The sequence below is a fragment of the Sus scrofa genome, chromosome 8, assembly GCF_054392235.1.
Source record: "Sus scrofa isolate SSC_HxYL_T2T_F1_AM1 chromosome 8, Sscrofa_HxYL_maternal_Yorkshire_Landrace_v2.0, whole genome shotgun sequence".
NCBI lineage: Eukaryota > Metazoa > Chordata > Mammalia > Artiodactyla > Suidae > Sus > Sus scrofa.
This window is the reverse complement of record NC_139390.1, coordinates 126,582,743-126,607,829: the sequence shown is the minus strand read 5'-3', so window position 1 is coordinate 126,607,829 and position 25,087 is coordinate 126,582,743. Positions and strand designations below refer to the sequence as shown.

The 25,087-nt window shown below is 37.8% G+C and overlaps 1 protein-coding gene and 1 long non-coding RNA gene across 9 annotated transcripts in view; one reads left to right on the top strand and one right to left on the bottom strand.

Annotated features, from left to right (window-relative positions):
- LOC146401031 (uncharacterized) overlaps nt 1-6,240 on the top strand; it is a 244,697-nt gene extending 238,457 nt beyond the window's left edge. For 2 of the 3 annotated variants that reach the window (XR_014813324.1, XR_014813323.1), the window contains 2 exons: nt 1,632-2,016; nt 3,787-6,240. This is a non-coding gene — a long non-coding RNA (uncharacterized LOC146401031). The remainder of the gene's footprint in view (nt 1-1,631; nt 2,017-3,786) is intronic. The other variant, XR_014813325.1, reaches the window with a different exon arrangement.
- EMCN (endomucin) overlaps nt 1-24,385 on the bottom strand; it is an 82,834-nt gene extending 58,449 nt beyond the window's left edge. For all 6 annotated transcript variants that reach the window (XM_084973322.1, XM_084973326.1, XM_084973324.1 and 3 more), the window contains exon 1: nt 24,211-24,385. In XM_084973322.1, coding sequence (XP_084829448.1) covers nt 24,211-24,277 — 67 coding nt within the window. In that variant the 5' untranslated portion in view covers nt 24,278-24,385. The remainder of the gene's footprint in view (nt 1-24,210) is intronic.
- Between the last annotated feature and the right edge of the window lie 702 nt (nt 24,386-25,087).

Below are 25,087 nucleotides of genomic sequence, written 5' to 3'. Positions count from 1 at the left end.
AAAAATATGTAATATAGTATAATACAAATTTATGTATAAAATTAAAATATATTTATATACCAATATAATAAAAATAAATAAATACCACATAATATCACTTTCTATATTCCCATCAAAACAAAGCCTTCATTGAAAGACAAGGTACCAAAACTTTTTGATTATCAGTGTCATATCAACACATTTTTCCATTAATGGTGACCCCTGCCCTTTGACATAGCAAAGGTCACTTTGGTTCATTGCCAACCAAATTTAAATGCAGTTAATTTTTTCCCCTCAATTTAAAGAAAACAACCATGATTATGCGATGATGTAGTCCTAAGGATTTCTTAGGAATTAATCTGAAAATTTCATACTCTCCTGTATAAAATGTGTAAGTAACCTAGTAGCCAATGAGTTACTTGCCTCAGTAAACATTTATTAAGCAACTGTTTCAGTAGGAACTAAGCCAAACTTAAAAATATGTTTTTCCTAGAGGAACTTAGACTTTATTTTGGTCATTAAGCTATACATACATGAAACAACCCTAAGGTTCTGCTAAGGTGACATATAAAAAGGGTGCTCTGTAATTAACACTGTGCATACTGGTTCTCTACAATGTTAAGAGAAATCAGCGTCAGGTGACGCCTCTCTCCGTGCCTGGAATCATCCGAACTCTTTTCCTGGTGGAACAGGTTTTAAGAGGAATCAGATAATCCAGCACAACAAGGGAAGAAAAAAATGCTCCATGGAAGAAAGAGAAAGGATGTTCAAATAGAATGGGAATGTCAAGATTGTCAGGTGAAACGGAGGCTATTTACCACACGGCCTGAAAGCGTCTGGTGTTTTTAGATACTTAAAAGCAGACTCCTTTGGGAGAAGAAAACAGGGAAATCCTATTTTCAATGAAAACATCAGAGCTAGTGGCAGTGCTCGAAAAAAGAGATTCGGCGTTTAAAGTACCTTCACAATTAAAGCTAACGAAAGACTGTACCAAGTGTAAATGTTTTGAGAAAGCGTCTGGTTCCTCGGTGGAATGAATTTGGGGGATAAGTTAGAAGAAAATCTCCTCTTGCAGAACGAGGAAACTATGCAGATAAGGGGCAAAAAGCTCTCTCGAAAGAGGGATCTCCTCCGGTTACCAGCCATCTGTGAGGTGGAGAGGGAGCGCCAGGCCTGGCAGGCTCAGCCTAGACAGGTGTCTCAGCCACCTGGCCTCCCTGGGGAGAGCAGGAAGGCAGCATTGCACTGGTGAATCTCTTAAACAGCAAACAACAATATGTGCAAAATGGACCTGAGAGTCGGAGGGGTTTGGGCCAACAAACGAATGGAGGTTCCCAGGACAAATTTCCTCCACACACCTAGGTGCCAGGTTTGAAATCATGGGGCAATGCAGGTGTTTTTTCACAGAAATGTGATTCTTTAAAAATCATATTCCAGAATAATGATGCTTAAGACTGCGGATTCGCTCATACGTAGACTTTCTGTACTCCGTACCAGGACTGAGGAATTTCAGTTCCTTGAGGTATAAAAAGGCAGAGGTTCTATTTCATAGTTATAGGGGTGAGAGAGGGGGAAGGAGCGATCTGACAAACTCCTGGGCTTCGTCAGCCCTCCGAGATCCCTCTCACCCCTCTCTGCTCTGACTCTTCCAGGGAAACAAGAGGCTGCGAAAGTTCTTGTTGGCACCAGCAGACTCTACAGGCAAGTCTCTGGGGCTTGTCTCCGCAAAGGGATGGATGTGAGGGCTTCTCCATCCTGAGGGGGACTGCGCTGCTCTGTCCCTTCTCTGCGACAATAGAGTGTGGTCCCCTCCTCTCTCCAGTGGTGCCCCCAGCTTTTCCCTGTGCTCAGAAATCCTAGGTCTTCACTGCTGGCTCTCCTGGCATTTCTTCAGGAACAAAGAAGGTCTCAGTGGACACTTACGACCAGCAGGTGACGTTAGTTTGGAAGAGTGACTTATACACATGAAATGACACAGCGCGAGGTGGAAGGACAAACAGACTTGTCACTGGTGACATCAGCCAGTTATACGACTGTGTGAGTCACTGCCACTTTGGGCCTCTCTTTCCTCTCTATTAAAAGTGTCTGTTGAATAAAGTCTCTTCAACTATAAAATTACCTCTTCGTCTAAATTATAACATAAATATCTGTTACGGCAAATAATAAATTATAAGGTGCATTTCTGCATACCAAGAAGGAGGCTTGTACTTAAGCAGTTATACACAAAGGCTTTATGGAGTTATAAACCCAGAAGCCTCGGACAATTTATGAAGGACTTACTAAGATATGATTTTTTTTTAGTGTCCTTTCCACTTTATTTGTTAATCGTTAGAGATTTAGGGCAATTTTACATTTTTTTCCCTTTCTTGTTTTGAGGTAAAGCAACAGTGATATGGTAAATATATTATTATATTCACTTTTATAGCATAATCATCAATTATCTTTATCACATCAAGGAACTATTTTTCCCTCTTTATTATTTCATTTGCATAAAATTATTTTTTAGCATATATATATATTCAGTGTCTCCTGTGAACGCAAGAAGAGACAGTAAATAAATGAAAGAAAATATCTTAGCAAGGGGCAGGGTAATGTAGGGAGTAGGTGACCCAGAGATTTGGGGCCATGTTGCCTAGTTTGAATGCAGGTCCCATAATTTACCAGCCATGTGACCTTAAGCAAATTACTTAATCTCTTCAGCCTCTATTTTTAATATTGTAGAAACATACCCTATAGGGTTTCTGTGCAGAGCAAAGCATTAATACATATAAAAAGGCAAAAGGTGCAGCTAACACTTGCATTACACTTGAATTTATCCTGATTAAAAACTCAATGAAATGAAATACATTTTAGAGTTCTACCATTTGGTCAGACAAATTTATGTTTCTTGCATTTACTGCCCCTAAATATTTGATTAACTACTTAAAGAGCCACGTACAACACAGTTGGTAGGTTCGAGCTAGTAAAGTCTTTCTGAAAAAACAAAACAAAACAAAACTTAAGTTCCTTCCTAAATCGTAACCTGATTCTCTCAGTTACATCCTAACTTTGACAACCACTTTACCAGATTTTATAAATTATTTTAGTATTCTTTTGTTCTAATATCTTCATATATTTTTTTTTCAGGAAACTGTGATTATAATAAAAGAACAGAGAGATTGCAGGATAGAATAAAGAAAACTTGGGAGTTAGTTTCATGTAGGAGAAGAAAGAAGATTTATATGTTGCAGTTACACAGGTTCCCTGCTTGCTACGATGCTGTGAGCAGCTCTTGGGAGCCACAGAGTTTCTACTAGGGATCATTGAATCTATATTCAAACTAAATATTGTCTGCATATTGAAAAAAATGATTCGCACATATGTGTTACCCTTTAACAATTTATGTCTCTCTAATGATTAATAAAATACAAATTCAATTAATGGGTGCAATTATTATCTTACTGGGAAGGGAGTTCACAATTTTCATGTAAATGTGGTATTTATCTTAAAAAAAATTGGAGGGCCCATTTCTTTGTAGATCTCAGTATATCCGTAACAGTACAATTTTGTTCATTTGTATGATGGCTTTACATAGCATCATAAACTGAGTCAGAATTTGATATCTGGTCTTATCCATTCTCTGAAAATAGTTAGGGACAGTCTTTAAACACTCATGACTCATACTTTTTAATTAGAATCAAACAAGCAAAGACTTACAGAGCAGGGGATTTATAGCCCTTTGTTTCCAATATGTGCCAGTTCTAAGTGCTAGAAAAAAAATTAACCTTTTCTTTCTGTGAATCTGTTCCTCCCAATTTCTCCGCATAGGCAATGGGAAAACTGCTCTGAACCACATGCTCAGTAGGAACCCAGGATGTATTTATAAGAACAGAGAAGAAACTGTGGTGTCTTTTTGATTCTGAAGACTGCTTTTATATGGTATATTTTCCAAATTAAAAATATTTTGAACATTCCTTTAGGATGCCATCAGAGGAGTCACTTGTGGTGGGTTAATTAAATCTAACACATTTAAAAATAACTCTGCATGTTGTGGGACAGATGCAGCCTTTGGAAAAAGAAAGAGCTTACACTGAACATTGCAACAGATTTTTGTTATTTAATAGTAGGCAAAAGACACGTTTACAGAATATGTTTTCAAAGCCTGGTTGGGAAGTAGCAGCTCTGCTGACAGGGGGAGAAATCAGAAAATCCATATTTAAAGAGAAGGAGAGCACGAAGTTAAGTACCCCTTTGCATAATATCCTTTGATTTTAAACTGGAAGAATGAATGAACTGCTCCAAAATCCTTTCCCAAATGCCAAGGTGAAGACTAGGATGGAAAATTTGTCCTTCTCTAAGAACAAATGGTCAGGTAGACACTTGCAAGAGGCGATTTTGGAAATTCAGAAGGATGCCCCAATCTCTAAGAAATGGAAGAGAAAGAGCTAGAGAGAACTGAATTGCTCTACCCAAGAAAAAGGAAATGATTGTTCTTTTTTACTCTTGAGGGTGAGAAAGCAGAAGATATGGGGGAAGAGGAGAGAGACTAGGTCAAGAAAGAAGGTAAAGCAGCCAAAAGACAATTTTAAGAACGGAGATTTCTAAAACACATCCCTAACTTTGCACCACTCTGCTGTAAAACCTCCCTTCCTTCAGTGAAGACAACTACTCCACGTGAAGTCTGCAAATGCCCATGAAGAGTTTAGTTAAGTGGATCTTTCTGGGCAGGCATGAAAGAAAGCGGAACTACATTTTGGTTGTTGCCAAAGGAGAGTTAAAGAAACTGTCCCAAGAAACCAAATGGAATACAAGATTTGATGGCTGCAGGAAACTGGCAAGAAAGGCAAACAAGAACTTAATCCTCTCTCCACCAAAAAGGATTTGAAGAAATGTGGGGCACTGGTTTTTCCCCAGAGCAAAGAGTAATTCTTCAGTCTAAAGAAGTTTTGTTTGTATTTTCTTTTTGTTTTCAGGGCCACACCTGAAGCATACGGAAGTTGCCAGGCTAGGGGTCAAATCAGAGCTGCAGCTACTGGCTGGCCTACACCACAGCCACAGCAACGCCGGATCCTTAACCCACTCAGCAAGGCCAAGGATTGAACCTACATCCTCATGGATACTAGTTGGGTTCTTTACCCACTGAGTCATGATGGGAACTCCTTCAGTCTGAAGATGCTTTTATATTAAAGATGAAGATATCCAGGTGCCACCTGAGATTTATAAAATTACCTTCTTATTTTATTAAATGCTATTTACTAGATTCGGAACCAAATTTCCTGAGTCACAATTGTATGTTTGCTTTAGAAGATGATTGTAAATTTGTCCTATAGCAAATTATTCAATTATTCTAAAATTGACTATAAATTGTTTGCTTCACAAATATGGAAGGATGAATAATCAGAACAAATAGACTATGGAGCTATAGAATAAGCACTTCAAAGCAGCAGCAACAATTAGTTAAATCTGAGATATCACCAGCATTAAGTAATAAAGTGTTTTCTAAAGTGCGAAGGCTGGGAGTTCCCATCTTGGCACAGTGGCTAACGAATCTGACTAGGAACCAGGAGGTTGCAGGTTCGATCCCTGGCCTTGCTCAGTGGGTTAAGGATCTGGCATTGCCGTGAGCTGTGGTGTAGGTCACAGACGTGGCTTGGATCCTATAGCTCTGATTAGACCCCTAGCCTGGGAACCTCCATATGCCGTGGGAAGTGGCCCTAGAAAAGGCAAAAAGACAAAAAAAAAAAAAAAAGTGTGAAGGCTGCCATTAGATCACAGTTGACATTTATTTGTAAACTATTTTTTTCTGGTTTTGAAGGTGAATTCATACCATGACAATTAAATTTACTGTCCTAACAGAGATATCAATAAATGAAAACCAATGATGTAATCTTGTATTATTATCAATATATATGTTTCTTTTCCCCAGAATGCCTAAGAAATATGGTGCTCTGTATAACTAAACATTTTTATTAGTTTAGAACCATTACATAAAATATACAAGAATCATCAATTTTTAAAGCAATTCTAATTGAGTTAACATTTATCTGTGTATCTATTAGTAGAGTACTTGACAGTAAGGCACTTATTAACTGTTTACTATATGCTAAATATAAGTAAATTTTTCCTGAAGAGCCAGAATCTTCAAAATATCATAATTAGTCTATTATTTTGAATAGAATTACCACTGGCTAAAAATAGAAAGTAAAAACATAGGTTGAATTTATACTGGACAAATGATTTACTGTTGAAACTTCATATTGAAATAAAATTTCTGGTGTTCAATTTGTTGGTGAATCATTTTTATGCTTTATTACTATTTGGTTTTTTGGTTTTGTCTTCTGTCTTTTTAGAGCCGCACACATGGCATATGGAGGTTCCCAGGCTAGAGGTCTAATCGGAGCTATAGCTGCCAGCCTACACCAGAGCCACAGCAACGCCAGATCCGAGCCTTGTCTGCAACCTACACCACAGCTCACGGCAACACCAGATCCTTAACCCACTGAGCGAGGCCAGGGATCGAACCCGCAACCTCATAGTTCCTAGTCGGATTAATTTCCACTGCGCCATGATGGGAACTCCTTTATTACTACTTGTAAACATTTTTCTGCTTTTTTGTGAACTCAAGCAGTGTTGAATGCTACATAAATGTGAATTTATGATTTTTTTTTCTGATATAGGGTCACTTTAAAATCTGGGAAGAATGTGTGGGGCATTTTCTATGTTCTTGGCATTTTTTTTTTTTTTAAATCTCTAGTGAGATTTCTATAGCATTTGAAAGCATTACATTTCCTGTTCTCCTGGGCAATAAAGGTTGAAGTGAAATGTATTTGCTAAATTCAGAAGAGTCACTTATCAACTATCAAAGTGTCCTAAAACTCTTGTCAGTTTTAGCAGCTTCTTAGTGAGAAAAAAAAGCTGCAAAAGGAAATGCCATATTTGGCTGTAGAAGCCTCCTAAAGTTTAAATCTCTTGGAATGTGTGTTCAAAATTTCATTCACCCCTGTACCACTTTTATGAGTTTACTCATATTCTTTACTTAGTTCCTTACTCTTTTTCTTAAAATCAAACCACTTTTAAAAATTCAGTTTTTTAAAAAGAAATATTACAATATTATCACAAAAGGGAATACAATCAATCATTGGTTATTAATTGAATTAACCACAAAAGTAAAACTATGACAAAAGTCATATTCTATAAAGATATCATTTAACTATGGTGGTTCTATGCTTGAGTGTTGCTCTCCCTGCGTGGAAGAGTGAAATTAGTGAGTGTTAGGGCATAGTGAAGACATGACACCAAACATGGACTTAGACAATCGGAAATAGCAAAGAGATTTGAGTCAGTGTTGTTTAATTCATTTATGCTTGAAATTACCTCAAGTACCACCAAGTGTATCTGGAAATACTGCTCTAGGTGAAAGCCTTTTAGGGCCACCCAATAAGTCTTAAAAGAACCTTGTAATTCACTAAATTGAGGCTTCTCCATACGGCAGGAAGTCAGCTCCAACTCCATTTTTTTCCCTTCCTTTTTTACCTCATGCCACCATGCATTAGTCCCACCCTTCTTTAAGAATCAAGATCAAAGGATCCCAAAAGCTCAGCATTGTTGAAGGGGCTGATAATATAGGTAGAAAATAAGGACAGAGTGGGTAATCAGTAATTTTACCTAGCGTCTCAAATACCTATGTGGAGATAATGCTGTACAGTTGATCCTTGAACACGTAGGGGTTAGGGATGCTGACCCTCTGCAGTCTCACATGACCTAGGGATGCTGACCCTCTGCAGTCTCACATGACCGCAGCCCTCCTTCTCTGCAATTCCTCCTTATCCATGATTCCTCTGTATGTGACGTTCCATACCAACAAATTCAACCAACCTCCAACCCTGTAATACTGCAGTATTTGCTATTTTGAAAATCCATGTAAGTGGACTCAGGCAGTTCCCACTCATGTTCTAGAAATAATTGTATATACATAAAAAAGCCATAGGGGAGTTCCCGTCACGGTGCAGTGGTTAACGCATCCAACTAGGAACCATGAGGTCGAGGGTTCGATCTCTGCCCTTGCTCAGTGGGTTAAGGATCTGGCGTTGCCGTGAGCTGTGGTGTAGGTAGCAGACACTGCTCGGATCCCGTGTTGCTGTGGCTCCGGCATAGGCCAGCAGCTACAACTCCAATTCGACCCCTAGCCTGGGAACCTCCATATGCCGCAGGAGCGGCCCAAGAAATCGCAAAAAAGAAAAAGAAAAGAAAAAAAAAGATCCATAGGGCCTACAGTGATCCAGTTTGACTCCAAATCAGGTTTTTAAAGACAAATATTTTACTATCTTGGATAATAGTAAGGAAATTTACAATATAAAAATAATTAAATTATTCATTTATAAGATAAAGTTTAGTAGGAATAAATAAAAGGTGAACAACAAAAGAACAAAAAAAGAGGACAAATTTAGTAAAATAGTGTAAGAATAAATACATCAGGAAATGATGTAAAGGCAAAGGAAACCCCAAGTGAGGAATGAATAGTTAATATGATATTTTATCAAAAAATTATACTTCCAAATAGAACTGTATGATGAGATCATGCTATACAACTAATAAATAACTATTGTTATTTTACTCAACAGCAGTTAGATTCTTTTTACAACATGAATTTGTTTTGTTTTGTTTTGTTTTATTTTGTTTTTGTTTTTAGGGCCACACCTGTGGCACATGGAAGTTCTCAGGCTAGGGGTTGAATTAGAGCTGTAGCCACTGGCCTCTGTCACAGCCACAGCAACGCTGGATCCAAGCTGCATCTGTGACCTACACCGCAGCTCACGTCAATGCTGGATCCTTAACCCACTGAGTAAGGCCAGGGATCGAGCCTGCAGCCCCATAGTTACTACTCAGATTCGTTTCTGCTGAACTGCGATGGGAACTCCCTACAACATAAATTTAATTTCCATCTCTTCAGTTTAAACAAGCAGGAGCAACAAATGTCAAAGAACAGAAACTAATGTGAGTAAAGGGATAAAGTGGATTCCAGGAGGAGAAGGAAAAGGAATTGAATGATGTACTGTTTAATCTGAGGAGACAATGTCTGATAACTTAATCCTTTCCAAATTTAAGTTGCTACAATGTCATTTGTCTCTTTAACTTAATTTCCTAATATGTGAATGAAAGTGAAAAGAATTTCACCTTAAAACTTTTGTCTCACTAGATGAAAAAACTCAGTAATTATTTTACTAATATTTAGAGAAAATAAATGGACAAATTTAGTTCATTAACAAAATTAATTCTCATATAAGCACATCAAGAAATGCAAATGAGGGCGTTCCCATTGTGGCTTAGCGGTAGGTAATGAGCCCGACTATAATCCATGAGGACGACTATAATCCATGAGGACGTGGGTTCAATCCCTGGCCCCACTCAGTGGGTTAAAGATCCAGCGTTGCTGTGAGCTGTGATGTAGGTCACAGTTGCAGCATGGATCTGGTTTGGCTGTGGCAGTGGTGTAGGTCAGCAGCTGCAGCTCCGATTCAGCCCCTAGCCTGGGAACTTCCATATTCTGTGGATGCTGCCTTTAAAAAAAAGAAAAAAAGAAAAAAAAGAAAAAAGAAATGCAAATGATAACTGTAAGTCAAATTAATTGGTAAAATATATCTGCCATGAAAATATCATGACAACATACATAATTATTGTATATAATGTTTTATTTATCTATGTTGGAAGAAGAGAAAAAACTATATGCTTATAAAATTTATTACTATTAGTAGTAGTAGTAAGATAATATTACATAAAAGGTAATAAAGCATCATTCTATCTGCACCACTTCTTCAATAGTAAATTAAAGCTCTGAACTTTATGAATTTAAGAGGCAAGGCATTTAATCCCAAAGATGCTTTTGGCCTTATGGACATATTAATAATGGGTCAAATAATAAATTCAGACAAGCATTAATTGAACATTTTCTATGGATATAACTAGAGAAAATAATTTACCTTGAAATCTAGAAAAACTTCCTTGATACAAGGTGTTCTTTCTGTTCATCTGAACAGCAATCAAATTTATGTCAAAAACCCACATGAATTACAAATTGCATTTGATGACACTTGAATTAGCTACCTATTGCCCAACAAATTATTCCTAAGCATGTGTCTTAAAATAACAATCACTTATGATCTCTCACAGTTTCTGCAGTCGGCTCAGGCTTGATGGGTCTGGAAGATCCACTGACAAGGTGGCCCACTCCTACTGCCAGCAAGTTGGTGCTGGCTGTCAGTGGAAGGCCTCAGGTTTTCTCCTCTGGGTCTCTGCCTGACTGTTCTCACAACAAAACACGGTGACTTGCTTCCCCCATAGAGAGCAGTCTGAGAGACCTAGGTAGAAGCCTTATGTCTTTTACTGCCTACCCTTGGAAAGCATACATCACTTCCACTGATTTCCTGGAATCACATGATTTAGTCCTAAGTCAATACGAGAATGGTCCACCCAAGTGCTTGAGTATGAAGAGGAAAGGATCACTGGAGGCCATGCTGGAGACTGGGTACCACATTACCTAGAATCTGTAGGATTACTTTCAAGTACAAATATTATTAGATTTTAAAAAATGAAATATCTGTATTGTAGAAGAAACCTCAGTTTTACTTAAAATCTGAATCTCAATGGGCATTTAGGTTGTTTCCATGTCTTGGCTATTGTGAATAGTGCTGCAGCAGACACAGAAGTGCATGTGTCTTTTTGAATGAAAGTTTTGTCCAGATATATTCAAAGGAGTGGGATTTCTGGATCATGTGGTAGTGCTATGTTTAGTTTTCATTCAGAGGAACCTCCATACTGTTTTCCATAGCGGTTGTTGTACCAATTTGTATTCCCACCAGCAGTATAGGAGGGTTCCCTTTTCTCCACACCCTCTCCAGCATGATGAATGGATTAAGAAGATGTACATAAACACAACGGAATACTACTCAGCCATAAAAAAGAACAAAATCATCCCATTTTCAGCAACATGGACGCAACTATAGAGTCTCATACTAAATGAAGTAAGTCAGAAAAAGACAATACCACATGATATCACTTATATGTGGGATCTAAAATATGCCGTAAATGAACCTATCTACAAAACAGAAACAGGTCACAGATATGGAGAGCAGATTTGTAGTTGCCAGGGGGAAGCAGGGGAGAAGTGGGATGGATGGAGAGTTTGGGGTTGTAGATACAAACCATTACATTTAGAATGGATAAGCAATGAGGTACTACTGTATAGTATAGGGAACTATATCCAATCTCTTGGGATAGAACATGATGGAACATAGTATGAGAGAAAAAGTATATATGTGTGTGTGTATGTATATATATATATATATATGACTGGGTCACTATGCTGTACATATTAATTCACGGAATAAGAGGTCTATTTCTCTTTTAAGCTTTTAAGTTCAATTTACAAATGTTATTATTCTGTTTATTAATATAGAAAATTTAGCAATTAATGTAGGGTCTTTTTAACATTTAATCCCATGTATATACCTATTTAAGTCTGCAATTGTTTCTTTTTTTTAAATTGCATTGTTTTAATTTTTCTTATTTATATTTAGTTTTTTCTCCATATTCTAGATGGGTTTTTTTTTTGTTTTGGTTTGGTTTTTTTGGTCAGTTGTACCTAGGTCAAATATCTCCTCCCATTTTGTGGTCATCTTTTCACTTTTGCTACTGTGTCTTTTGATACACAGAGCAAATAACTCTAATGCAATAAAATATATGTCTTTTTCTTTATGGTTGGTGCTTTTTGTGGAGTTCCCTAGAATAAAGCTACAGCAATATTCTCCTATATTTTCTTCTTAAAGTTTTAAAGTTTGCATTCTACACTGAAGTCAGTAAGTAGTTCATCTGCAAATAGCTTTTGTGTATAGTGTTACATGGGAATCCAATGTATTTTTTTCCCAATGACTATCTAATAGTTTCAGCATTTATGGAAAAGGCCAATCCTTTCCAGTTGCTCTTTGTATATCAAAGATCCATATATTTGTAGGTTTGTTTCATAGATTATTATTCTATCCACCAATCTATGTGGCCTCAATGCCACTCATGCTTGGTATTTCTTCCATACATCAATTTGACAGTTTTACTTACTGTATCTTTATTAATGGGATTTGATAACTGGTAGATCAAGTTGTCCTTTCTTTTCTTCTTCAAGAATTACTAACATTTTCTTGGAGTTCCTGTCGTGGTGCAGTGGAAACGAATCCGACTAGGAACCATGAGGTTGCGAGTTCCATCCCTGGCCTCGCTCAGTGGGTTAAGGATCCAGCGTTGCCGTGAGCTGTGGTGTAGGTGACAGACGTGGCTCAGATCTGGCATTGCTGTGGCTGTGGCATAAGCTGGCAGCTATAGCTCCAATTAGACCCCTAGCCTGGGACCCTCCATATGCCACGGGTGCAGCCCTAAAAAAACAAACAAAAAAAAAAAATTACATTTTCTTGACTTCCTGTATTTCTATAAAAAAACTGTAATCAGCTTTTTATATTCCACAATAAAATCTATTAGAATTTTAATGGGAATATAATGTATAAATCTATTAGAATCTATTAACATCACTGAAATACTGGGTTGCCCAATCAATCCACATAGCATATTTTTCTAATTTTTAAGGTTTTTTTCTTAATAGAACTCAATACAGTTTTATTCTTCTCACAGAAATTATATGAGTATTTTTTATTAGAATTGTTTATAGGTACTTGATTTTTTGAGATTTTTGTAAATGACATATTGCAAAGTTTTCTTTTTCAACTATTTGTTGCCTAAATAGTAATGTAACTTATTTATATAAATCCTATAACCAGAAACCTATGAATTCTTTAGTCCTAAAATTATCTGTAAATTCGTGCAGGTTTTCTCTTTCTTTTCTTTTTCTTTTTCTTTTTTTTGGCCACACTCATGGCATGGCGAAGTTCCTGGACCAGGGATTGAACCTGCGCCACAGCAGTGACAACACTGGATTCTTAACCCACTGCATCACCAGGGAACTTCTCTTATAGATGTGCTACTTATACAATCATTTCATCTACAAATAATAATTTAATTTTTTCCTAATTACTGTATACTTATTTGCCTTATATACTTATTTACTGCACAAGCCAGCAAATTTAGCACAGTGTTTTATAAAAGCAGCATTGCTGGGCAAGTCCTTAAAATTCTGAGATTGGCTGACAAGCCTAGTTAGTTGTAGGAAATTGTCCCGGAACCCTGTCCTTTTAAAATCCATTGAACCATCATATGTATGGTGACAGCTTTGCAAATTGCACACCTAATGCTTAGATAAAATCCTACAGGTTCACAAAACAGGTGAAAGGATGGACCCAGTGCCCATAGGGGTTTGGCAGAGCGGTGAGAGAATACGGTAGGGTGTAAGTCCACATACATTTGTAGGAAAGGGAGCGTTCCCAATTTAAACTCAGGCTTATTACTCAGGCTTAACTGAATGCTGCCGTGAGGGAACATGAGACCCAGAGTTGCCGTGAGAGCTGAAAATGAGACTTTCTCTTTTTTCCTTTCTGGCAGTTGTTGTTTTGTGAAACTTGCTTGTTTTTAAATAGTAGCCTGCAGTCATAAAACATTATGTGGCCATACAAGGCACATTTGCAGGTTAAAACCTGCAAAGGTTTGCTAGTCAAAGGTTGCTAAAACCTGTCAAAGGTTGCTAGTCTGTGAACTCTGAAAGAGAGGCTGTTGACTTCTTCCTGTAACTTACCCTGATTTATTAAGATTAGCAGCAGCATCGTGTCCAGTTTACAAATTTCGGTTTGTTGTTTTCTAATACCCCAAGTTTTCCAGGATACTTAGCCCAGATTCATAACCTCACAGCTTCTCCCTTTCTCCTCATGCTCAAATGCTACTCATGCAGTCCTCCCTCCCTTCTCAAACTCCTCTGGCTCTTAACAGTAGAACTCTGGGAACCAGAAATAATTGTATTTGGATTATCGAATGCATCCTGACCTCTCTTGAACCTTTGATAGGAATACTGCAGCTGTTTCCCTACTCAAATTATTATTCCAGGTGGCTCATTTTCTTGAGCAGCCTATACTGCAGAGGCTCATGGTCTTCTGGTGTTAATGAAAACAGAAGAAGCTTAATAGTAGAACTGAAAGCATTAAGTAAAATCTTATAATGAGCAGAGCGAAGAATATCTCCTTATGAAGAGATGGTCAAAAAACCTGGGATTTAAGCCTATGTGGCTAGAAGATGTCCATGTTTCCACTAATATTTGCCTTGCCCAAATCAAGTTTCCTATTATCCTAAGCAAAGAAAAAAATTAGATCACACTGAATTAATACCAAAAATTTCCCTGAAGTACTACACCCTAGCTCTTTTCTGAAAGGTAAACAGCTCCAGCTATCATGCGGGCATGGAACAGTGGAAAGACCTCTGATGACTGTCAGGAAACTTGAATCTAGCCCAGGATTTCTCAGAGGGTGTGTCAGCGTACCAGTATATAAAAATTATCAGCAGTAATTGCTGGAAACATAGTGTTTTGGAGTTTACTGAAAGGAAGTGGCCTGGAGATCACAGGGAGTGAACACTAGGAATCAATATTTTAATAAACAATTTAGGCAATTCTTCTGAGTGATAAACTTTGAGGGCTACTGGTATGAGTCACACAGTATTATGTGTCCTTGGGCTTTTCTTCTCGGATAAAGTGCATGCATAACACCAGTTTGCCCAATCCCCTTGGGCAGGGCAAGGATTAAATGAGATATTGGATCAATGATGATGCTTTAAAAAATTCAGCCTTCAGCAAAAGCAATGCATGGAGGAATGAAGACCTGGCAAGAGATTTAATGATAAAAAAGTACTGAGCCTGTAAGACAGCTACAGGGCCTAAGGGGAAAGCTCTCCCCATCATAAGAGCATTCAGTAGTCTCCCCATCTCTCTATTAGCCTCCCTCCCCTTCTCACTCTTCATCTTTCTTCATCCTAACCCCCTCAGAGAGGCTTCCTCTCTCCCGGCCTCTATGGCTTCTATCAGTTTCTCAATCTCTTTTTCACTTCATTCGTATTCTCAATCTTTTCCTGATGTCAATGCATTTTCTTCTCTCTCTCTCTCTGTCCTTTTTTCCGTCCCTCCCACCACCACATCTCTATCATTTACACACAAATAATGCTATGGGGGGAAAAATGTCTTTTATTGATGTGCATTTTGAGAAATGCCTCTCATGGCAGAGAACTGGCTTTTCACATGCAAAGCAAATCCTTTCTAACAACCCTATCTGAAAACTCCCAAAGGAAGTAAACATTAGGGAATAGAATTGAACGTTTTGCTTCAGAACGAGCATGTCTAGGAATAACAGAATGAAAACGAAGCAAGATAACTTGAGGCTAAATGTACAGAAACCACTTCTTACAGTAAGTTCGTACAATTGTAGATCTAGAAGGAAGTATCACTATCATCTAGTCAAACCACATCGTTTTACAGATAGAGAAATTAAAGCCTTGAGAGGTAAGAAAAAAATTGTGTGGCTCAGTCACACAGTGAGAGTATGGACCCTGGTGACCAAGGGGTCTTGGCTCAGAAGACTGTACCCTCTACCAATGCATAGAGCTGGCTCGTGACACCAGCCAGAGCTCAATGAGAAAAAAATATAGGAACATCATTATATTCCAAATATATAGAGAGAGCTAAAGTAGCTTTTCTTTCATGTAATGTGTTGATAAATAGTATATGCCCTGTAAGAGTTTTTATTTAACAATGTAAAGCGTTACTAGTTCCATGTCAATTGCCCATGGGGCATTTAGATTATTTATTAATCAGTGAAAATTCTGAAACTTGGGAATAACTGAATTATTAGATGTCTTTCCTCCTTAGTTAGAATAAAGTTAATTAACATTCTGAACCAAGACTTCAGAGATGGAGAGGTGAAATCTGTAATCGATGTGTCTTGAATTTCCATAATTTTACATTTTATTCCAGTGGAGGTGAGGATCAGTCTGACCCAAATGATGGATGGTGCCTAGAATAATAGGACACCAATTTTTTTTTTGTGAGCAAGACATGGGAATGATTCAACACTCGCATTCAGATAACTGCACTAGTCTTGTGTGATTTGGGCAGTTGATATAAACAAAGGCAGGCATTTTCTGCTATGCAATCAACAATAAGACAGCAGATCAACGTCATAAAGAAAATCAAATAAGTTCAGCCAACCAAGAGAGTATCTCAAAAGGACACTCAGAGCTTCTCCATTATCCAGGCCAAGGATAAAAATAAATATTGTCCTCATGTCACTGAAAACAAAGCCAGGAATGCCTTGGGTATTTTCAACTCTGCTGACTTTTGAAGAAATACAGTTCTCCAAATTAAGAGCAAGTCAGTCAGCATTACTTACATGTCCAAAGATAGGTCTTGGGGGGGGGGGGAATTATCAATTAGACACTGTCCTTGTTTTTAAGATACTTATATTCATTTAGGTTGTGATGGACCCTAATAACAGTTTTGGTTTTTTTTCTTTTTTTTTTTTGGTCATGCTTACGGTATGTGGGAGTTCCTGGGCCAGGGATTGAACCTGAGCTATAGCAGTGACAACATTGAATCCTTAACCTGCTGAGCCACCAGGGAAATCACACAGGTTTTTAAATAGTGAAAGCATTGTAATTTTTCTTTCTTCTACTTCGCAAATCTATAGAGTTCTAAACTTTAATGGGTATTAAAACCTGTGCCCAACAAATGAGGCTGTCAGAAAATGGAAAGAAGAAAAGCTTATTGATTCATATAATTTAATTATCCTAATCCCAAGAATGCAATTACTATTAATAAATCTTTAAATGAGTTAATCCTGTGCATTGAAAAAGGCGATTCTCACTTTTAAAATTGGCTTTGCAGCAGGAGAGGTAATTGAGGTATGTCCTATTGTTGGGCAGAGGAATTGTCACAACAGCCTTGAGCTGACAAATGTAGAAGTGGCCTCTGTTCCCTAGAGAAAGTATCCAAGAGTTCAGTCTGTTTTTATGCCCTCACACGATTTCACAGTTTATACCACTTCAAAAAAAAAAGTTTATTTTCCCAGTTCAGTTAAAAATAAGTTCAATATATGAGACCAATGATTTCTGTGTTTTATGTGTGTAATTTTGTATAACTCAGGCATCATTTCAATAATGGCTATTTGAATGTAGCAGCCATAAAAAATATACAAAGGAATTTGGCTAAAAGAGCAATAGTGGATTGACAGTTAAGGGCCCAGCTGGTAAGGAAGAATTGTCAAGTTTATGCAATAACCTTCTCTTCATCTGTGATTCTGTGGGTTAAATGTTAGCTTTCATATTAATAAATAAATTTTGATAGTGATTGATGGCTTACAGAGCATCTAAAATAGGTTTCTGATTACCATTTAACACAAATATTGTGTCAGTAATGATCATTTTTCTCATTTTTAGATAAAGAAATGGAGGGCAGTAGCACTTAGTGTTTTGGGCAGCTTTAGCATACTGAAAAGCTAAATCCAAAGCTGCTTTAAAGTTCTTTCTATGAACATATTCCAACTCTCAGACTAAGCCAAGCTCAATACTTAAAGATAGGAAATAATATTTGAGGATGTTGATAATTCTCAAACTAAAATGTTAAAATTTTTGGAGTTCCCATCGTGGCTCAGTAGTTAACGAATCCGACTAGGAACCATGAGGTTGCAGGTTTGATCCCTGGCCTTGCTTAGTGGGTTAAGGATCTGGCATTGCCGTGACCTGTGGTGTAGGGCGCAGATGCAGCTTGGATCCTGAATTGCTGTGGCTGTGGTGTAGGCCGGTGGCTACAGCTCCCGTTAGACCCCTAGCCTGGGAACCTCCATATGCCATGGGAGCAGCCCTAGAAAAGGCAAAAAGACAAAAAAAAAAAAAAAAAAAAAAAGCTAAAATTTTCATTAAACACAAATGCAATTTTGCTTATTAATTTGAGTGATTAGTTTATACAGTGAGTTAAGTGACTTACAAATCTGAAAGGCATTCTCAATAACACATCAGTTTGTATGTGTCAAATTGTGCTTATATATATGGCGACTAAGAACAAAACTTGGAAATCATGTCTCTAGTATCCTATATCAGTTCCACTCTGAAAAATTTTCACGTGCTAGTTTTTCTCTTTGTGAGAATCAACATAGAAATTATTTAAATATTTTCTGATTCTAGATTGGAATCAACTCAGCAATAGTTTATCTAAGGAATGGGATGTGATAAACTGTGGGATTGTGAGTTCCAAAACTCAGCAAAATGTACAGTTACCAAATGCTGGCATATTCAGGGTGTTTAAGTATTACTCACTTGATCCTCCAAATTTCCCCCTGAGGTAAGACTGTACTCATTCCTATTTTATAGCTAAGAAAGCTGAAGGTTAAGTAGCTTGCCCAAGTTCACACAGATAGTAAGTGGCAAAGCTGGAATTTGAATCCAGACAGTCTGGCTCCGGGAGAATTATAAATGTGACACTAAGTAATTACTTCACTAATAGTTATTTCCTCTTTGCTTCTTTCCTTCTCCTCTAGGTCCCATATTAGCTGCACCGACATGTATAGCCAAACGCATTTTTTTCCCCCAACTAACATAACAGTGGGTAGGTAGGGAAATGCCCACAACTCCTTTTAACCCATCCCCTAATAATTAATTGAATTCAGGGTGTTAGTTATCACTATGTAGAAATTCATTCATGGCACTGTGGTCTTGGTTTGCAGTTTAGAGAGGCCAAAGGTGCTCTAAGAGGCAGCAGTGCTTCCAAAATACTCAAATGGCATGTTGCTACCCTTATTCTTTTCAATCAGAAAAACTCAGCTTATAGCAGCTTCACTACATTGGAAGGTAGCAAGCTAGGGAAGAAGGGAAGGTTTGAAAGAAAAACACTCTCTGTTTTGATTTTAAGCTATATTATACTAGGATAACATCATACCATCTCCAAGTCAGGGTCCTAATCAGTAAAATGGGAATGATCAAGTTCGCCTTGACATATTGTGATGGAAATAACAGGTGTGAAGTGCCAGGGACAACAAATGGTAGATGTCTGTAGATGTGACAATACTTCTCTGGGTTAACTTGCACCAGACCTCGTTGTGATCTCCTTTCTCTGGTTTTTGGCACAACTAATTTTTGACACAACTAATCAGAATATAACTGATTAGACAGAATAAAAGGTAGTTGACATTTCAGATGATCAGCACACCAAGAATAAAATCAATGACATTGACATTTTTTATACCAACCTTATAATATAATTCATTACTGACTAGACAAACAGACAGATGATTGCCTTAGAACAAGACCTGGTTAGAATATTGTTTAATTTAACTCAACAAAATCATTTTGGATTTGGATTTTTTTTTTTTTGAAGTGAGGGGGAATAAAGATAATGAATATCAATGAGAATGTCAGAGAAATGCTAGCATAATATATATACATTATCATCCAAACCAAAAATGTTCCCAACAAGAAAAATAATAAATCCAAAGAGCAGAGTCTGAGACAAGGGTTTGTGTGCAGGCAGTTTGTAAAGGAAAGTGATCTCAAGAAAAGGAGTGGAGAATTAAACAGTGAAACTGGAGCAAACAGAAGAGGAAAGCATTTATTCACTGGCCCCATTCTTCTTCTGGACAAAGGCTATCTTATAGAGTGCTAAGGCTCCTGCATTTCTAGCTCAGACATATAACAGTGCCAGGCAGGGTTCTGCAGGTAGAACATGCCTAGTAGCAGAACAACAGCAGACAGGCAAGAGATAAGCATTCATGTGAGACAAGATGCTGTCAAGTTACACCTAACACGTTGCCATAGCAACAAGTGGACTAAACACATCCAGAGTGGATGTACAGAAAGACACGACAGGTATCTAATACTCATGTGGTGGCTGCTTCTGTTTAGACTACTTATGATTATCTCTGCTGATATCCTACTCTACACGACGCAAAACCTCTATTCAAATTTATAAAACTATTTTTTTTTTACAGTTGCTGAAATTTGGGGATCATATAGTGGCCTTTGTAGATGTAAATGACACACTAATGTTTCCCATGCTACTGCAGATATTGTGTGCAGCAGTACAAAAGGGATCTTAATTGCTAACTGAAAGAGCTTCTTTTAACACCCATCAGGCATCATTATCCTAACCTGATAGAGCTATAATGATCCACAGGAATTCAGTAACAGGAAAGACACACCACTACACAGGAATTGGATGGAATGTCCTTTAGAGCAAATTCCTGCTTTGACATTCAATGTTTAGGAACGCACATCTCAAATTGTTTTAAAAGGCAAAGAGGAAGTTGGAAAGTTGATGCCTGAGAAAAAAAGAATATAAGGAACTTGGAATAGGTAGTCAGTTACCAGTTGAAATAGTTACCCGAAGCTTGAAATATAACTTAATCAATGATAAGGAAAGATCAGGCAATTATCCAGTTGATAAGAAACTTTCTGCAACCTCCAAATGTTCATTTTTTTCCCTCAATATCTGAATAGTTACATTCAGCAAGATAACATCCCCAGTTTTTTTTGGTGACAACTGTTATGAATCTCTGGAAAATAAGAATTCTACGAGGATCAGTTCTGCTTTTAGTGGAGATCATTGAAAAGGAAAATGAGTAGTGAAAAGAGAATGCTTATTTTAAGTAAATGGCTTGGAAACGGAGTACTTTTCCCATTGAATTTGTTTTCCCATCAGCTCACTCTTCCTATAACAGATCACCCAGTTCAGGTGAGATCTATTGATAGTGATTAAGCTAAGAAGACATAATAAAACAATCTGCTCTGAAGCAACTCATGTTACCTAAAACAACACGTAAATTCATGATGTACAGCATTTAATTTTCTTCCAACCTCTCTTTTGCAAACTTCATTTTCTGTTTCCTTGAAGTTCTTCCCTAGATTCTCCTTTTCATTTTGACAGACTCTCAGACTTGCAATAACATTTGAACCATTATCTTTAGCTTTTATCTCTCCTGACTGCAGTCGTCTAATTTATAGCCTGCCGACAGATTCATCTTCTCAATTTATAGCCCCAATCATATAATTCCCATGCTCAAACACATTTAGAGTTTCCAAAACAATTAACTACATGAGTCAGTATTTCTCATCCTGGTATTCAACATATCCTAAGGCTATAGTTCCAACCGAATTTCCCAACACTTAACTTCTGTCCAACCTATGACTTCCTTACATTTCTAGATTACAATATACTGATGTTTCTAATGTTCCTCCTTAAGAAAATCTGTCCATCTGGAAACTCTTTTTTTCCCCAAGTTTCAAAGTTTATCATAATTTTCACTTGTACACGAAGCCTTTTCTGATGTCTCTATACTCAAAACTAAGCTAGTTGTGAATTCTTCATAACATTCTTTATTTACCAGTTAAGGCTTATAATAGAATCACACTTAAATTATCCGGCTCATCCTTTTCTCTCCTCATTTCTAGGGCAAAGTCTGAGTCTTATTGCTCTCTATAAACTTACAATACTTAGCATAGTGTCTATCAAAGTGTGTTCAATCCATCTTTTCCATGACTTTGAATGTTCACTCACTAACAAATGAGTTTCTATAAGCAATTAAATTCTTCTGATACCAATAGAGATATTTGTTCCTGCTTGAAAATGCCTAAACCATTTTAATCTTTCCTAAATTAATGTAGAGTTTGAAAAGCAAATGGCACTTGAAAAGTAAATTGCTTCCAGGGCTTCCTTTTTCTTGGAATCCTTCTTCATTTAACTTTTCTCAGCCCTGACAGCCAGAAGCGCATCGATCTAGACTTAAAAGCCAAAGGAGCTTAAAAGCCACTGTAGGGGTCTGTTCAGTTTTAAATACAATTTAGAAAACCCTGGCAAAGAATGACAGTTCCTTTTCAGGAACCTCCCATACATATTTCAATAGAACAGCTTTCCAAATTGGAGATAATAAAATATTATAACACCAACCAAGTAACACAAAGTCACTCACTGCCATGTAGAAAGATTTCCTTGATTTCCACAAAGAGAACAAAAGACTACATTGTATTTATTCAAATCTGAAACTGACAGAAAAGAAAAAGCAGTCAATTTCTCTAAAAGATTATTATCTAGGAATAAATTACTATGCAAAAAAGCATGGCTCTTCTTGACAACTTGCGAATTTAAGGCAGATGAAACGACTCCTTCTATACCCCTATAATCAACTCTGCTGATGAAATATGTTAAGCATTTTAAGTTTTGGGGAACATATAAAGCTTTGAAATCAATGTGTTTCCGGTACAGGGGGTTAGGGAAAGAACTTCATAAATCAACTTAGGAAATGTTTCATTTCCTGCACAGTATCTGGAAAGGAAAACATAAAACGGACAGAACCAGGTGCAACAAAATCATGCACGTGGTTGGGACAATCTCTTCCAACTCCTTCCAGGCACCGCTCAGATGGTCGATTTATGCTCCTAAGCTAGAGCTTCTTTTTCTGGGATCAATGGGGTAGATATGACAAACACTTGCCCTGAATTAACAAAGGCTTGGTGGCAGAAGTTGAAGGAGACAGCCATATGTACCCATTGCCTCCGCTCAATTGAGAAATTGTTGTACTTGGGTTAATTGTTCGTTAGAAAGAAGACACTGTTACCAGAGAGACTGAGCTCATCACCAGTGAGCTAAAAGCGTTGCTATCTTCCTCAAATAACTGTAATAGAAAAATCTGGCCGGTCATCTCCGGGTTATCCCTCACCTTTCCAGCTTCCTTACGGCCAGGTTGTGCAGGCTGCTTCTATTGATTTTATTCCACTTTCAGAGTAAAGCAAAGTCGTGTACTTAACTGATGCCTGCAGACCTGGGATGTGAGCAGCCGAACCCAGATGTTCAGATTTTATATCGTCCTGGCACGTGTTTATGGGCAGTGTCTCTCATGGCATCAGTGCTCCTAATCGACCTCTCCCATGCATCCTGAAGAGCTATTTATAAGCTAGTGTACTGACATCTATGTCACCTCACAAATATTCTTTTCTTTTAAAAAATCAGAACTTAGTAACTCCTCTAAGTTAAGTTTTCTGTCTTGCTACATACTGCAACCTAACCCTGGAAACGCTCAGATGGATGGTAAGCAGCCATATGTGATTCTGAAGTGTTTGGGTATTCATCCTAAATTTATACACATATTTTGAAAAATTAGTGATAAATATTGTTCAAGGAGGACTGTGCTTATTTTTTCCCACATAATCACTGTAAATTGGAATTTTGTAAGCAGCAAACTTCTGGAAAGAGCACATGCAAAGTAAACTTAAAACTGAGTTTTTTTCCAGGGATCCTCAGAATCAGAATCAGTGTGTCTCAACTGTGTTCTTTTATGATAGTTTGTACTTTGGTTTTCGTACTTATTAAATATGTCTTGTAATAGAATTAGACGCTTATTTCTCCCAAAAGTACATTTAGCACTGTGAGCAAGGACTGAGTCTTACAATTTTATATTCCTTGCGCTGCTGTGTACATGGTGGAAGCCTAATAAATATTGATTAAATTTAATTGCTTACAGTAAATCCCTCCAGAAGGGTTAAGAATCATGTAATCATTTCTTGCAACTGGTCATTAATATAGTCAGAGCTTATGTAGGTGTGTACATATATCCTTTGTCTAAGTTTCAGAACCTGCAGTCAACGGGTAGGGTTTTTATGTGTATAAATTCTCTGAAATGTTATGCAAAATATTGAACATGTACATGTAGATATGTGCTTATTTCTAGAGCAAGCGTCTGCAAACTTTAATCAATAACTCTCCTCTTTTCTCACTCTACCCCATCAAGATATTAAGATTCACTTCCCTGGGCAGCTTTATCCAACCTCTCAATTTATCAGAGCCAAAAGATAGCTGGGACAAATATAGGCCAGCATCTGCAACGCAATGTTTCTGATTACAGCCTTTCACCCATACATGACAATCTTGTTATTTCTAGACTTATGCTTGAAAAGAACACATTTCTGAGAAACAGCCCATTTTTAGCCAGCATTTTACTCCCAGATTGTTACTCTCCAAAAAAGGTACTGTCTATTCCTAGCACCTATATGTGGCCACAGAGCACACGTCAAGGCCTCTGCAAAAGCAAACCTTTTCCTTGGGTGAAAACAAACATCCTTTCTGTGGAGCCTGCTCCATGCACTCCCCATCAACCTGCACACTCAACTCAGCAAATGAACTGCTGCATCCACGTTTCAGGGGAAGCTCCCTGAAGGTAAACTGAGGTACAGAGCAGCACCTGCCCCCACCCCCAACTAGTGACTTCTGATCCACTCCATCAGAGCCATAAGAGAAAACAGTACCTGTGATACTGCTTCTACCAAGACTGGTCAGAAGAAGAAAAAGGATGTTCCCTTGCAGCAGTTTCATGGTGCCTGTGGATTGTCACAGTGGCTCCTCTCTCGAGAGTCAGGCAGGGACAACTCCCTCCCAGCCTGACGGGGCCTTCTTAGCAAATGGAAAAGGTGTGCTGGATGTGAACAGCCACGGCCCATTCCTACTTATTTCGGGGGCTCTGATAAAGAACGGGAGGAAATGCACAGACTCCCTTTGGGAGTTCAGCAGAGAGGAGATTTATTGTTTCAGTCCCTTACAGGAACTTTTTTTTTTTTTTCCTCTTCCTTTGGCAGCCACTGGTGTTTTTGTTACTACATTATTTTGTTCTTCTTCAACAAAAAGGTCAGGGCGGGTTTTGAACAGAAAGAGATCTTTCTTGAGAATGGATCACACAGGCTTTCTAACTTTTGTTTTGAAAGTACGTTTCGGAGTGATTATAAAGGGGCCTCCTTAAACAGCAACTCAGTTTGGATAAAGAAGTTTTAACTGCCTGAGGGTTAAGTGTTAGAGCAGAATCCGCAAGGAATCAACTTTGTGGGATTAGTAACTTGAAAGTCAGATTAGTAAAGACCACCTTCTCGAGACAGTGCCAAACTTACATTAAGTAGATCATGCTCTGACCTGAGTGAGTGAAAAGACTCAAGAGCCAGGGAGTTTTTTCAGGACATTTCTAATAGAGGTAAACAAAGACTTGTCATTCCCGGCCTTATTTTTGGAATTTGATGAAGAAAAAGGCAAAACGACTTCTAATGCCCAGTGGATACTCTTCTCTAGGAAATGTGACTGGAATGGCATTGGGGTGGCATGCTTTTGCTACATACAGAGTGAGCTTGGGATAGACGG